At 33.3% G+C, this 17,195-nt stretch overlaps 1 protein-coding gene across 2 annotated transcripts in view; it reads right to left on the bottom strand.

Moving 5' to 3' along the window:
- The window catches only part of LOC117175955, a 29,701-nt gene extending 17,637 nt beyond the window's left edge, over positions 1 to 12,064 (bottom strand). Inside the window, exons 1-2 of one of the 2 annotated variants that reach the window (XM_033365834.1) lie at positions 11,968 to 12,061; positions 2,916 to 5,316 (exon numbers count right to left, since the gene is read on the bottom strand). In XM_033365834.1, the coding sequence (XP_033221725.1) occupies positions 4,709 to 5,316; positions 11,968 to 12,022 (663 nt within the window). In that variant the 5' untranslated portion in view covers positions 12,023 to 12,061 and the 3' untranslated portion in view covers positions 2,916 to 4,708. Of the gene's footprint in view, positions 1 to 2,915; positions 5,317 to 11,967 lie in introns of those variants that run through there. The other variant, XM_033365840.1, reaches the window with a different exon arrangement.
- Between the last annotated feature and the right edge of the window lie 5,131 nt (positions 12,065 to 17,195).

The raw sequence follows: 17,195 nt of genomic DNA on the forward strand, positions 1-17,195 counted from the left end.
TTCGCGTAGACTTAAGGAGGAGAATAAAGGTACGAAAAAGTCGAGGCTTTCCATAAGAAACTCAAAAGATATAAAAGCGGATTAAGGCAGAAGTGGAAAAGGCTTGTGAATATAAGTTTTTATTGAAAGAGACGGAATTGCTAAAATTTAACGGCAATACCAAGGAGACCGAGAATGATGTAAAGGTCCAATATACAATACGAAAAGATAGGTTAAGAGCATTTAGGGAAAGAATAGAAAACTAGAAGGTAGAGAATAAGGAAGCGGAAGAAGTAAACAGTCTGCTACAGAAATCTAAAAGAGTGATTGGGAAGATAAGGAAGAAATGAAGACCAAAAGATTGTGGAGAGGAGCGTAGTAGAGGTTTGTAGGATGAGAGTGTAAGGGAAGTAAGAATAGAATGTAGGAGCCCACAAGAAACTGTAGGGAAGCGGAAACGGAGTAAAGCTAAAATAAAGGAATAGGATCATAAGAGAAGAAAAATAGAACAGGAGAGAAAATTGACGGGAAAAAGAGAGAGGGTGAATGAAATGCACATAAAAGAGGTAGTGAAAGTGATGAAAGAAGGGGGGATAAGTGATAAAGAGGAAAAAGAAACAACGAACGGGCATGAATGAGTAAATTGCGATGAAAGACAGGGCCGTGGTCAGCCGTAGAGCCCGACCAGCCCGCCCTCCGAAATTGCGCGCTTCCTACACTGTTTTATACAAAGCACTTTTTTGCTACAGAGAAAGATTTGGTTTTTCTATTAATAAAGCATGCGATTAAAAAGTAACATTTTTTATAGTTTTAAAAATAATTTTTGAGAACATAAGCTCGCGTTGTATCTTTCTGATATAAAAATATTTTAAAAATCAAGATTATTTCTGACCTATATTTTTTTAAGGTACAACAGTTATTTTTCAAAAAACAACTGCGAACAGCGCTTTTGGAGAAATTCGCGATTGCCATAAATACACGCGTAATATTTTTCCTTTAGAAATGAAATAAACCTACTATCTCTTGATTTCGAGACGTGCACATAGTGCTAATAGATTCAATATAGTTTTTACGTATTTTTAAATTATGTTTTAACTGTTAAAATAATGTTTGTTGTCTTCAATAACTTTATTTCGAAATAATTTTATTTTCAATTTTTTTAGTAAGAGAACGATTTGGGTATCTTTTGAATGAAATGCTCAAAACGATTTTGTTTTAGGAAAACAGTATTTAATGCCAAAGAATAAAAAAGTTATGGAGGATGGTTCTCCTCGTCTGTTAAATTATGATATTCGTTTAGTGCGTCCGCCTACCTCTCACGTTTCAAGGTGATTTATGGTGTTATTCTCCTCGAATCTGATAATTTAGAGCATTTTATGGTTTAAGTCTTCTTGCCTCTCAAAGTGGTGCTTTAAAATTGATTCTTGAATTGAATCAAACGTTTAATTTTCTCTTCTCTTCGCGATCTATCTCTTCGGTAAAATGTAATGCTTTTGTAACTCCACCAATACTTTTCATCCCAGTTTTTTTGGGATGTTTTTCAACCGATGAATCAATCTTTTTTCCAGCTTACTTAAAGGAAGATGATAAATGCCGTATTTGGAGAAAAACTTAAAGGTGTTCTGTTTGTTCAAACCTGGGAGAACGGAAAACCAAATTGTATTGGTGTTATATCCTTTGCCCCTATTGATGTTATTATGCTTTTTATTTCATATTTCACTTGATTCTCTATAATTCTTTTGGAAAAGTATTGTATTTTTTGCGATGACTTCTGCTTTTTCAAATAAAATGCTGTGCCCTGTTTCAATATGATGCTCAGCTAGTGCTGATTGCGTGAAATGTTTTAGCCTGATTTGGCTTTAATGTATCCTTGTACGTTGGATCACCGTTCTCTCGGTTTCTCCAATAAAGACCTTACCACAAAAGCATCTGAGAAAATAATCATGTGGAAAAATTATCGTCCGGCGTCCTTTAGAAGTTGTTTATTAATAAGAATTCAATTCATTCAAGAGACTACTGAAGTAACTAAATCTGAATAAGATCCGATAGAGAGTCAAATAGACAATCTTTCGCCCAGCTTCATTAAACATAATGAACTAGGTGACATTTCGACTTCTCATACTCTGCTGTTAACCTCGATAGATGGTAAATTCTTCAGTGCCATTACAGAAATATCCACTTCACAAAGATGTTACGTTTGCGGGGTGACACCAACTATAATGAACAAGATTGACGAAGCTAGAAGAAGAGAAACTGATCCATCTTCATTTCAGTTTGGTCTCTCACCATTACACGCTTGAATTAGGTGTTTTGAATGTTTGCTGCACATCTCCTACCGCTTTGAATTCAAAAAGTGGTAAACTCGAAGTCCTCCTGGAGAGGATAGTCTTAAAGAAAGGAAAAAGCTATTCAAGCAGCTTTGAAGAGTAGGATGGGTCTACTGATTGATATTGCCAAGGCCGTAGGTAGCAGGACAACGAACGATGGAAATACAGCTTACAGATTTCTTAACAATCCTAAAACTTCATCTGAGATTATTGATAGAAGAATTTGCTACGATTTTACTAAATTTATCTTCTGGATGCGAATCATATGTAATTAAAGCTCCAAGATGCAACAAGACTCTACATAGAACTATATGGTTGGTATTGTATGCCAGCTTCTGTACACAAAATTCTGATTCATGGTGCAGCGATCATAGAAAATGCTTTATTTCCGAATGTTGAACTCTCAGAGGAAGTACAAGAATCATGTAATAAAATTTTGAAAAACTGCAGGGAAAACAACGCAAAACCACAATAAAACATACTATGATGGATCTGTTACATGCACTGCTTTTTGCGTCTAATCCTGTAATTATATCAAAAGCACCAATTCCTAGAAATAAATCAAAACCTATTCCGAAAAAATGTATTGCGCTTTCGAAATTTCCACAAGTACCAGCAAATAATTGTTTACAATGTTTTTATAGTTCTTCAGAAGATAACGCGATTCGGACAGAAATTAAATATCTTTGTTAGTGAGAGAGGAGGAGACAAACTTTAATCAAGCACGCCGAAAACCGTCAGGTCACTTAAACTTTTGAATTGTATAATTTGGAAAGCATCTTTGGATTCAGCGACCTGAAAAACCTCCTGGTACCAATTTGAAAAAATATTAGCTAAAATTCCACACTATTGGTCGCCATATTTGATCCTCCGTTTCAAATGTTGCCATTTTAACACTTTATTTGCATTCAGCGACATTAAAAACTCGCAGGAAATAACTTTCAGTAATACTGGCCAAAATTTTACAATTTCGACCGCCAAATTCGATCCGACATTTTGAATTTCGTAATTTTTAAACTGGTTTCGGTCTTATAGACTTCAAAAACTCCCATGAAGCATATCGTTTTTTATTTAAGCCGAACTGTGATTCTTGTCCTGCAATTGTGTGGTTCCGACTCACTGTGCCACGATTGAACCAAAAAATGTAAAATTATTGATTAAAGTATGTCCGTTCGAGAATTAAATTACTTAGCTCAGAGGGCACGCTTTTGTTTTATTTTATGGGACGTTCCATGTGAAAGGTAAAATTCAAGTAATCAATTTTGCTTATTTTTGTTTATTTTTTAGTATATAGGTTATTCACCAGTTGTACCAAAAAATTTTCAACATCTATGTTTTCAAAAATTATTTACACTTAAAAATTAAGGACCTTTTTTAATAAACTTGGTATCTCGGCAAAGAGGCAATTTATGCCGGAAGGCTTTGACACAATTTGAATTTTCTTCTTCGAGTATTTGATTTCGAACAAATCAGCCACCACCTTAAAATAATGCAGTGAAATCTCACTGATTTCCAGTGAAACTTCACATGCCGAAACAGCCGGAAGTGTGTCACTGGCACTCAGTGAGATTTATTGATTCACTGGTTTCTCAGTGAGTGTATTTATTTGGCCGTGCGCATTGCTCCTCGGCAGCTGGTTAGGTATGCCACTTATTATATATCACTAGTAAGCAAACTTTAAAAAAATTAGTTTTTTAAAACTGCGTATTACTCTCACAACAATCAATGAGGGTTAAGCTGCTATATAATAGGATATAATATCTTGCATCTCATTGTAGGAAGGCCCGTCGTTATGTTAATGTGTGGCGTTGATCAAAGACAAACCTACGCGGTCAAGGGCATCACAACTTTCAAGCAAGGGATATTAGATCCTCAGCTTATTGCTAACATGCAAAAAATAATTATAACACAAACACATAATGAAGTTCGTTTTCACTCCACAAATTCAAAAACGTGACTGGCGCATAGCGAGTACCAGACTTCTAGAGCAGGTTCAGGTTTTGGTCGCTCAAAGCGCTGTATCACTGGTTTAATCTATTGTTTATGTTTACTGATATATTCTGTAACGCTGCCTTGGTTGCATCATTTCTGGCCAACCCAATCAAAGTCGGAAAATCACAGCTTGACTAGTGATAATTCAAAGTACGGATTTAACCAGTGACAATTTACTAAATCAGTTTAAGAGAGCACTTCCCGGTACCGTTTCCACTTTAACTTTTCCCAAGAGAACCGATTGTTTTATTTAACATGGTATATACCTTCAAAAGTTGATAAGAGAAGTTTGCCAAATTATTTATTTTTTTTATTTAAATAAAAAAAATAACGTTTACTTCAAGCTTGAGAGGGGTTTAAAAAGTGATGTAGATTTTGAACGGGCTCTGTTTTGCACAGGAATGCAATTTTCATATTGTTTGAGGGTCGCATGTTCCGTTATTATTATCAATAAATTCTAATCTAAAATTTTTTGCGATGGGCTGATTTCCGCTTGTAGGGGTTACGTCTGCTTCAATTTTGTTCAAGGGGAACACCAGACCGCTGTACATGTTTACTTTCACTCGTTTTAGAAAATATTGAACTGCATATATTCCACGAAGAATTGTATTAGAACGTTCCAATAATGCCATTATTTCACCATTTGATGTCGTTAAAACAAATCTTTCTCCGGTTGGCATGGGCCCCAGCTCAGATCCTGTTCTCAATTTGGCGGGCGTATCGGCAGGAAAAGTGTATCTGTGAATTTCAAATATCCAGTGCCGATTTTTTTTGGGAATAAGTCTAATAAACGCAAGTTGTTCGATATCATATCCAAATATGCGAAAAGGAGGACGACGTATGGCAGCAGGCGATCTGGATCTCAAACGAAGATTAGGCTCACCAGCAGAAGCAGAACTGTCAGGAAAATGTTGTCTGACAGAAGAAACGTTCCTATCTAGAACACGAGGAGTACCGGAATGAGGAACACTGGAAAGAGTTTCTCTATTCGGTATGTTTTCAAACTGCGCACCTAAGTCTGCAAAAAGAAAAATAATAATAAAAGGAGGTGTTTCGGCTTTCCATATTGTGCAAAAGTAAGAATCTTCCCAAAGTCTATTCCTTCCTTTTAGAAATATGAAGAATCCCCAGTTATTTTTAGAACCTTATCTTAGTACTACAATCTATAGAAATTAATTTAATTATGTTTGGGTTTCTTGGAGATTGCGAAGCCGAAACCTTCCGATTTTGAATTTTAAAAAGGATAATGCAAATTTTTAAAGTGACAATTAACTCGCGATATGTAGGATTTAAGTAAATCCAAATAAATTTTGATCCTAAAACAGAATTAGAAAAAATGAAATAGATGCCCTTGCCATATGACTAATTTTGTGCAGTCTATCGTGAGTGATAACACAGCAAACCGTGAGGGCTCTTGGTTTTATTAGGTTTTGTTAAGAGAAATCATTGCGGGATTCAAATTAAAAGCAAAATAAACTTATGTAGCTAGGGCGAGAACGCGTTCACTTCCCAGAGATATACGTGCAGTGTCTCTATTTAACTTCGACCGCTGGCCTTTGTGCAAAATCCTTATCCACACCCTCTTTACAAGCCCTAGAAGAAACGCATTTCTTCAGAGAAACGAATATGAAATAAAAAAATTGGACATTTGGGAGAGAATGCTATCAGGCATATTCAAGATCGTGAATCGAACGCCTATTCACGTTGCAACTTTCATTGAACAAACGACACTGCTGTAATCAGTAGAAGAAACCCAAAACAGGTATTCACTATAAGCCTCAGGACGCGAGTGTCGAAGTGAAGTATACCCATCCCCCTTCAACGGCCTGCTCGCGCGGGCAGAGCGCGCTGTGTCGTGATTGGCTGGCGATCCCCCTTCTGTACCGTTAGAAGTGGTTATCGTTCTCTTCGCTTTGTAAGGATGTTTGCCGTGTAAAGTCTGGTATAAAATCACTGTGAATAGCTCGTTGCGGCCGCGCAAGCCACGGCAATGCGATGCGGCATCGCAACGCAAGGAATCATCTACAGTGGTCGCGAGTGGCGCTGTTGCGGCAGCCAATCAAAGCTTACTATCGAATAAACTGTTTTATCGTCGTGCTTTGACCTTTAAATATTTTTCGCCTCTACAACGGATACCTCTGACTCGCTCTCTCGGTGACTTGCGGTGTGGCACTTGCTTTCGGTGCCGCAACAGGATGTCTGCGACGATTGTAGACCAGGCTTAAGGTACTTTACTCAAGAATACTGATTAGAAAAAAGTTCAATTTAAAGGTTTTGCTCTGCTCAACCGAACCAGCGTCATGCAATTTTTAACTAACTTTTTCCCGGAAAAAGCGATCTAAGAAAACGCTTTCAAAAACAGATTCGATTTGCTAGTCCTGAAAAGGACCGACTGTTTATTCGAGTTTCATTAGTTAGAAAAAGTTAAGAGTTACAACTTTACAGCTTGTCTAGTGAATTTTGGAGTCTATCGTGACCAGATAGTTACGCGCTTTACAATCGCTGAAGACGACCGGTCGTCATCTGCGACGGGAAGTGACGAAGATGACGATCCGCATTCTTTTTTTGTTTATCCGACAGCATATTCGATATATAGGACCGTAAAAAAAACTCTTTTACTAGGTTTTATACTAACCCTATGGAATCCAGATGATGTTCATCAACACTCCAACTTGAAAAACTGCTCAATTAAAAAATTTCCGATACCTTAAGGTTGACTAGAAGCGTTCTTTGGTTTTAAAACCTACAGCCATTTCATATAAAGAAGAATAATTTTCAAACTCCGCTTTTTATTACACAAATATTATAAATTTCCCAGAATGCTTTCGGACAAAATTGAATGAGCTCTGATTTTTAAAATGTGATCTTTAATTATAGCTGTACTGCATGATTATATTTACTGATAGAATTAAGAACAATAGCCAAGGATACACAGAGAGACTTTCTATATCAATATTTGTTTCATTCTATATGTATAATTAAAATAAAATGTAAGAATTTAGAGATAATTGGTAGTGCTATAAGGATTTCTACTATAATAAGAGATGATGGTATTTCTTTATGTATTATTAAAAACTTAAGCGAACAAAAATTAGCATTCATGTTTAGAAAATGTCTTATTTAATGTTTGAAGAAGGTGAGTTTGAAAACCTGATAATGGCCAATAACAAGTTTTGTAAAAAATATGGTCAAAAGTAAGAATTTTACGTAACATGAATTGTTTAAAGATATCTGTTTAAAAAATATGAATTCGCACTATAGTTTTAAATTCTCTGAATTAAAAGTAATCCTCAATTTCAACTAGCATTAATAAAAATGTGAAGGAACGAAACATGTCCTTCTTCCAACTCAATAAAAACGTTATAAAAAAAAGTTTTTTTTGGAAAATATAGTAAGCATGAGTCAGTCCGGTATAAAATATCAAAAATCTAATTGAAATTGTTATCAAACATAAATTAATATCTTTTTAATTAATTTCAGAACACAAAAAAATAAATATGATCGACCGGAATGTCAATTGAAAATCGTCTTTACTGTTATAATAGTTGGGTAAATTAAAAAACGATATCTTTCAAAAAACAACAAAGACATCATCTAACTATATCCAAAAATGACTGCCTATTCCTATTTAGAAAAACTTTAAGAAACGAATTTCCTTCTTTCTAGTTCTATAACTACTGTAGCAATAAAAAAACCTATGTTGAAATTAGAAAAAATTGTTCTTCAAACACAATAAAAATCTTGAAAAATGGCCCCTTCCAATAAAAAAAAAACTTTGAAAATATAAAATGTACTGCCAACTGCCAGTTTAACAAAAATGAGAATTTTATCATTTCAATTGTTATTCAACGTTACAATAACTATTGTGACGTTAGAGTTTAAATGTTGCACTCTGAAATTTTTACTATTCAAGGCTTTCTATTTCAAAAGATTCAGTTTAAAAATTTTTACTTTTGAATATTTGATGTATAATTGTTCACTCAGGCATTTTAATCATTAAAACTTTTCGATCTGAATAGGTTGAAAATTTAATATTTTCGACTGAAACAATATTTGAATAGGATTTTAAATAAAATAAAATCTTTTAATTAATGAATATATTAATTTTAAGTTATTTTCACATTAAAATTAGTTCATAAAGTTTAAATCACACATGTCAATTTGCTTAATTATTAAGGATTTCGTACTCTTAAATTCTTTTAATTAAAAATGTACATTTAAGAATGAATGTTATTAAAACAGTTAACAACTAAACTTAACATCAAAAATGTTGAAATCGAATTTATTTTTAATTGAATTATATTACGTGATATGATATTTGTAATATTCCAACTGATTTGAGAGATGGTTCTTGTAAAAACTTTCGAAATTTATGGTAAATAAATAAATTCACAATCATACTAATTTTTTGGCTTTTCCCGGTCTCAAAAAATTCCCGGTCATTTCCCTGTTTTCGGTACAGCGTCTACCTCACAAATGATAAGTTATCAAAGCTCCAGATATATATTATTGGGTATATAAAATTCAGTAAATTATAGCTAGTGTTAATTGACGAAACATGTTGTTATAGGATTATTTCCTTAAAAACTTAGATATTAGAAAAGTCGTGGCACTTAGAAAAATTTAATTGTGTTCTGCGTCTGCTCTAAGAGTAAGTAGGTCAGAGTTAAATATATTAAAATTATTTTTCGTTAATAGTTGAAATTTTTGAGTGGTAATCATAACTTTCCTAAAAGCTTGTGCCATTAGGAAATTTCTTGCCATTCTATAAAGTTACTTTCATAAATTAAGAAACACCATTTGATTTTATATACAAAAATTATACCGTTCCTATGCAATTATATATTTATAAGAATAAATAAAAAGATTATTCGTAATTAACTTGCGTAATTGTTCTACACTTATAATAGTGGTCTAAAAAATACCCAATACGCATACAATGTTGCAACGTCTTCACGACATCGTTACGACATATTTACGACAACTTTACGACATTCTACGTCCATGTCGTTTCGGTGTCTTTACGATATCGTAAAGACATCGTCAGATCATACGACTTATTTACGATATCGTAAAGACACCTCAACGGCATTGCCATAGGATGTCGTACAGATGTCGTGAAGATGTCGTAACGATGTCGTAAGGACGTCGCCAAACTTTCTGCGCACTGGGTGTCCTTATTTTTGTCTTTCAAAATGGCCTGATGCCTGAAAATTGTTTCTTTTCGTGTAAAATGTCCACTGTATATTGGCAGAATGAAAAAAATTTCAAGGTATCTCTTTAGCCCGTAAGTTGCAAAAACTTGCTTATGTTATTTTAGTTTCCGCTGTTAATGGTTTTTTTTACTTTAGAAAAAAAAATTCATATGTACTGAAGGAAAATTATAAATTGATAGTGGAAATTAAAAAAAGAAATGTTGTGCAAAAATAGACTTGAGAAATCCCTAAATATTAAAAAAATAAATAAATAATGGCAATTGTCGGGAACGTTTGGACACCAAAACAAACAATATTTAGGTTAGATATTTGTGAAAATATACTTTTTTGGACCACACTTGATTTATTCCTATTTTTTTATCACTTTTAATAAACTTAGTTAACTACCATTTAACAATTCTCAGATGGATAATGGAAGGTTTTTTTAAAAGTATTATGTAATACTTTTTAAGGGATATAAAATGAGAATTTCATTGAACAATGTGATATTTAATATTTGAGTGGCTCATTATTCATGAAAATTATACCTTGGGAAAATGTATAGATACCTGGCAACAACCTAGAGTGTCAGGAAATTTTTTTCATAGAATTTGAGTAGACGCCCTGAGATAATTCTACGGATAATATTTTTCAACATTTTTGTTGATATCTTTCAACATGTAAAATATAAACAGAATATTCAAATTATTAGTATAAATTTCTGCAAATCTTTCTTAAATAAGCTGATAATTACTTTTACATTTTATAAAATGAAAAAAACTGAAACACCAGAATTGTCGCTTAATAAAAAAAATATATAGTTTTAAAATTATTCTGTCTGTTATTTTGTAGATTTTTAGGCTATTAGCACGATAACTTTCAAAATAGTTTACAGATTAGTTTGGCCTGTGGTTTATTTCTGAGTGTTCTAAACCCATGCAAAATACAGAAAAAGAAGAGTAGACATAAATTGTGCATTTGAAAAAGATCTACAAATTTGTTATTAATTACTTTTTAATAGGCTGCGAAGTTTTTATTTTAATTGTGAAAAACATAATAAAGAGTAAAAGAAAAAAATCCGCCTGCTGCGTGAGCAAATTCTCTTCACAACTTTTGTGTTTTAATTTCTTGTGTCTCTCGTGTGTGGAGTTTCAAAGAAATTAATTTTTTTATGTATAAAAAACGGCCAATCTGAAACTAGACTTTTTCATTCAACAATACCAAAATTTCAAACTGGTAGTAAGAATCGTAAAAAATTTGATAAACAGGAACTCAAGATTCAAACTTTGATTTTGTTTTTAGGTAAACAATTAGGCAGAATACAACAAACCTAATTCTTGTAGTATAAAATAACCTTTATGTTACGCACAAATATGAATAATAATTATTTAGTAGTCCTGTATTCGATTTCTATTTTTTAAAACCATCTATTCATTTACTTTAAATTAACTGTTCTAATTATTTATGTCATTAAAAACTGTCGAGTAATAATTTTCGGTTGAGTCAGTTCCACGAGAGCGTCGTAATTATTTCTCCTAGAGAAAAATATATTTATGAAAATCAGTATCAGAGGTTATTTATTCAAAACTCAAGGTGTCTTATACAGTATGACCGTTCTCATTATTACTCCGTGGATTTAATTTAACTTGAATGCTTCGTGATTGTGACTGCTTCAAATTTTTGTTTTTACATGCAATCCATAAAACCATTTAAGAATTAAGTTGTTATCTGGAGAGATCCGCAGCAGGCTCCAATGATTTTATGTGCGAAAAGGTATAGGGAATCAAATTACGTAATAAAAGATTCCACTTCTTACCACCTTTTTGCAAGAAGACATAAAAACAATGCTCGTGACAAATTTTAAATCCACCATTTTGAATTTTGGTTTTTCGAAATGGTTTTCCTAGTCAGCGAGTTTGAAAACTCCATGATTACTGATTTTAACAAGAAACATTAATTTTCTATAAAAAAAGTGCGCCATTTTAAAACATTCATCCTGAATTTACATTTTTTCAGCTTATTTTCGTGATCAGCGTCCTAAAAGATCCGCTTGCGAATAGTTTTAACAAGAAACACAAATTTTTTTATTCAAGGAGTTCACCATTTTGAATATTAACTTTTGAAATAACTAAAGTTCATTTGCGTAATAAGCGAGACCCCAAAAACCCGTGAGTATGGAATTAAAAAAAAATCGATCTTCTGTTTTTTGTCCGAAAAAAACGGAAAAAATCACACATGATAGTTACAACATACAAAGTTGTCAGAGACCTAAATGCGGACTCGAGAGTAATTTATGGTTTTAAAATCCTCAAATATTTCGTATTCACAGGGAAACATGTCGAATTCCACTCATTATCAAATACAAATTCAGAAGTTTTTCAAAAGGAATTAGGAATGAATTGAATAAAATCTACTTTGTTTCAAGCATAAAAAATGTACTTAAAGTTATAGATGTATAATGTGATTATATTTACCAATGTAATTTAGGATAACTGCCAATGATATGAAAATATCATAAAAAATTCTCATATTTTCAAATTAAAGCAAGACTGATTAAGGAAATGTTAAAGAACCTGACTAACACTAAATAATAAATATTCTAGCGCTTTATTCTATTATTTATAAATCGTATCGCAGTCCTTATCTTTGATATTATCAGCGTGCAGCTTGTCCTTCTGAGATATTTACTCTTCACGATATCTAGGGTTTAAAAAAATTCAGTAAATACTTTCTAGAAAACTGATATTATAAATTAATAAAATCATACAATTTTCAACAAACTACGATTTTTACTTTCAAAAATTATACAGTAATTATAATAATTATTTATATTAATCTTAAACGACTCGAAATAAACGATGTAAGTTTTTCACTTAAGACTGCTCAAAATTATATGATTAATAAATTTATTGTATCATTCATTGACTTTGAGGATTAAAAATGATGAGGTGGTTTATATTTGTAGAGCACAAATATTTCAAATGTTTTATTTGTACAAGATTTTTAACTTAACCAGTTTAATTACCAGAGTAAAATAATCATAAAAGCAAATGTTTTGCATCGTCTGTTATATGAATTTAGTTGTGAGCATTCACAAGCAATGAGTTTATTTATTCATTTGACAGCTTTAACAGGTAAAATCCCTTTATAATGTGTGTGATAGCAAAAATTGTTAACTATAAATAATAACATCATATAAGAAGAATCATTAAAGACGCAAGATAGCCAAATTTTGAACTCAGAAAACAATAAGAGTCTCATTAAATAAGAAGAACAGATAAAGAAGTAGAGACAATTATAAAACGAACTAATGTGGAACAAAAGAAAATTTATCAGTATCCGGTAACAATAAACTATTCGAAATAGAGCAAACGCTGCAAAGAAGAATGAGATGACGCAGGGCAGACTCCAAAAAATTCAAGTCTGTCCACATACTTATTACATGTAGAGCAAATTCGATTTCAGAACACCACTGCTATTAACATTAGTTCTTCTGTCACTAATTGCAAACGATTGATTTGACCTGCCTCTTATTGGCCTACATGGAACATATAGAATAATATGCTCTCTTAATTAGGAGCTTTCGATAGAGCTATTCAAAATTCTAAAATGAAAGGACAGATCTTGGTAGGTCCTTTGCAGAGCAAAAGAGGAGATGTTAAATAATAATTCAAAGGATAAATAATTGTGGTTAAATTTATGAATAGGTGTCCCAGACCTGACAGCCTGTTGTCTAAGAAAGCTGTGTTGTAATTTTTCAAGATTGTTGGAGCTAAAATAAGTAGAAGGCTACCAAATAACATAGACGAATGATAAAAGAGGCCGGACTAAAGAAATATATAGATATTTTTATGTTTTTGGATTAGTAAAATGAGTGAAATTCCTGTTAATAAAACATAAAATTTGATACACCTTATTAGTGTAGTTCGTTAAGTCTTTAGAAAAATTGAGCGACGATACGAACGTAATTTCAACAACCTCGTGAACGTGTTTCAAGAGCTGTCCATAAATTTCATAATCGTAGTTAAATGTAGTGTTTTTATGAAAAAATGTAATCATTTGACATTTATTAATATTTAAAGATAAAAAGTTCTCAAGAAACCATTAGGCGATTCATTTAAATCCTGTTGAAATTTAATATCGTCATCAAGGTTGGTTATCTGTGAGAACTTCGCCTCGTCTGCAAAAAGTAAAGCTTTGCACAATTTAAATTTCCGACATAAGTCATTAATATTAATATTATATAGTAATGGGCCGAGACGGGAAGCCTGAGGTACACCGGTTGAAACTTTAAATGATTAAGATGAGGCTATTTTACTGTTAAAAAATGGTTCCTATCAGTTGAGCAGCTTTCTATCTAATTAAGAACCGAGTCAGAGAGGACATCATATTTTCGTTTTTGTATAAGCAAATCATGATTAACTCTATCAAAGGCCTTGGGAAAATCTGAATAGACTACATCCACTTGGTGATTTTCATCTACAGCCTCTAACAGATCGCTATGAAAGATAGACAAACTTGTAATAACTGATTTACCAGGAAGAAATCCATGCTGTTGTTCAGTTATGGAAATCAACTAAATCTTCAATCAGATTAGCAGTGGTATCGTAAATACGTAGCCCATCCGGCGAATGATTGACAGACTTGAAATTTTCCGCAAAAATATCAGCAGTATCTTGGTTAGTTGAGGCTGCCTCATCATAGTTATAAAGGGTTTCAGGTAGTTTTTTTGCGCAGTTTATGTACATAGTTCCAGAAGTTCTTGACATTTAGATCTAGCAAATTTTCTACTGCGTGATGGTAATTTACAAAACATTTATGAAAGTGAGCTATAAACTTAGCGCGGAATGACGAAAACCTATCATAAGCTCGTGAGCTTCTAGTGCGTTTGAATTCCTGATGGGAAATTTTCTTTTGGAAAATGAGATGCTTTAATTGAGCGTCAAACCATGGTGGATATTTCATATTATAGAGTTTGAATTTTGGAATGCTTCTGTCGCACGCATCATACAAAATACCATAAAAAACACTTACAGCCTCAGTACTATTCAGACCGCGAAAAGTCTGTTGCCAATCACTTGGCTGTTCAATCGAAACAAATTTAGAAAACCAATAACATTCGTGAAATATTCAGCTGTAAGTTTCGATGAAGGTGCATAGCATTCAGTTCTACAAGGTGCTCCGTTAAAGTCATTCTCAAATCTGACCTTTGGAAGATTGAAGTCCCTAACCCAAAGCAATTGAGCCCTAGGAAATCGAGCTTGGATGTTTAAACTGTTTGCGCTAATATCTTCTTAGAGAGATAAAGGACTGCCAGGTGGAATATAAGCTTTCCCCAATATAATTTTGAAGTCCTCCAAACAGATGGAGACGTAAAGATAATCCGCCGAACTAGCAGGGACAGGAACTAGGGATGACGGTTTAGTCTGACAAATAGCGATGAGAACTCCTGCCCCCCCCCCCCTCTCACTGATGACCTAGTTGCTGAGAAACGATCATAACGATGTAAAGTGAATCCATTGAATCCAGTTCAGCATCGTGAAATTTGCTGGAAAGCCAGATTTCCGTTAAAATGAAAATGTCATCACAGCTGAGGGGACAGCAAATGATTATCGTGGAGTAAGGAGTTTAGTGCAAAGACCTTATATGTTTTACTAGTAGATGCGCGGAGATGGTAGGCACGTAGTAGACTGACGCACGGTGTGCCCAATCCCATGTATTTAGAGAGGCTACTTATATATTGTGGCCAAATACAAGATCAGCGCCACCCAGGGGACGTAGCAAGAACTATTGTCTCTAGCAAAGACCCCCCCTTCCCTTCTCACCTTGATTTGTAGATTATGTTGACTTCTTTTTCTAAAATAGATACATAAATAATAATAACCAATAAAACTAACCAAAAATTGAACAAAATAAAATCTATCATCGATCAATTGCAATCAAATGCTTGAGTCTGTTGCAATCGATCTATCATCGAACGATTCTTGCGCCACTTTTCCTATAGGATTGGGCATACAGTGGACTGACGAGACGTGTGCGTTGAGCCGTTCACCTGACGTGTCCTTGTTTCTTGGTGACTATAAAAGGAACACCATCAACGTATCTAATTGTGATGTCAATTTCTCCTCCATCAACGCGTCTACACAAGTCATCTTTTATACAAATTTTTTGATCTGGTTTTTATTTGAAACTCGTATGGATTTTCTTCGTAAAAATGTTGCAATCATCTAAAATGTTCCATTCTTTCTCTTAACCTCAATCTTTCACAAACTTAAAATCATGTGTGCACCATAGTTTATTCAAAATCGCTCTGGCAGCTGTATCGCAGATCGCGCACTTTAATTGAACAATAAAATGTCTTTTTGAAATAGCAATGCCATTTCTTTGGAGCTCATTCAACTCTTCTATAAAATTATTTATAAAAGCATCAGGATTTCTAGGTTTTGTCGTCTCACAGAGGACTGCTAATGGTGGGAAAACCTTAGAGACATCGGGAATGAAGAGGACTTTTCCTAGAATTGTCCACAAATTAAATGGCGAAGTAAATGTTAGGCAGCCGTCAACATTAATTTGAAATTAAATTAAATTTTTATTGTGCATATCGGGATTTGCACAATTTCACAGACCAGCATCAACACTGGTGGTTAATTTTGGAGCGCAGCTACATTCTCCTCCGCAATAAATGAAAATGTGCAAATTAGATCAAACCTGAAGACTGCCGACTTTTTAAAACAATTAATAATTAATGATTTCACCTAGTCTGCGACAAGTGTGACACTCCACAACAGAAGCTAATCTTAATAAAATAATTAAAATTATTAATAAAACAATAATAAATGAATTATTAAGATAATATTAATTAATAACGTAATTTCTTAACATTTTTAATTTCGTGATAATATCGATGTTATAAAAATTCCTTCCTGGTGTAAGTTTCAAACTCAAAACGTAAAATGTGAAAGTTCGTTGCAATTTTCCATGAATTGACCAAAATTTAATTTAAGAATGTCTATAAACTTCCAGTAATTCATGGAAATTTTCGTGATTTGTAGTAATTTTGTAGTTAAATATGATAACTTACCATAAATTACCCATGATTCAGTTTTAAACATCTTTATATATTTTGAAAATGTATGGAATTGTTTGCTAATTCATCTTAATATACGAGGGTAGTTCAATAAGTCCTTAGAATGACCAACAGATGGCGCGCGAATCGCTCCAAATCATCTGTTTTCAGTCAGCACAACTCCCGGCTAGATATATGGTGCAGTCACAGTCCACATCTTCTGAGTTTACGTGTTTTTATAACCAATTGAAAAAAAAATTGTTCGTTAAGAAAAATTGAAAAAAACGAGTTCAGAGCGGTAATCAAACATTTTCATTTAAAGGGTTTAACTCCATATGAGATAAAAAATGAATTGGACTCAGTTCATGGCACATCTGCCCCTGCCTTAGCAACGCTTTATAACTTGGTAAATGAATTTAAGCGTGGTCGTGCATCAATAAGTGACGAACCACGTTCAGGAAGACCCGTAGAAGCAAGTACTCCCGAAATCATCAATAAAATCCACGATATGGTGTCGAAGGATAGAAGATTAAGAGTGCGTGAGTTAGCTGAGGCCACAAGGATATCTATAGGTGCAGTTGTTTCAATTCTACATGAAAAATTAGGCATGAAGAAGCTATCGGCAAGATGGGTGCC

Source organism: Belonocnema kinseyi, chromosome 1, assembly GCF_010883055.1.
Source record: "Belonocnema kinseyi isolate 2016_QV_RU_SX_M_011 chromosome 1, B_treatae_v1, whole genome shotgun sequence".
NCBI lineage: Eukaryota > Metazoa > Arthropoda > Insecta > Hymenoptera > Cynipidae > Belonocnema > Belonocnema kinseyi.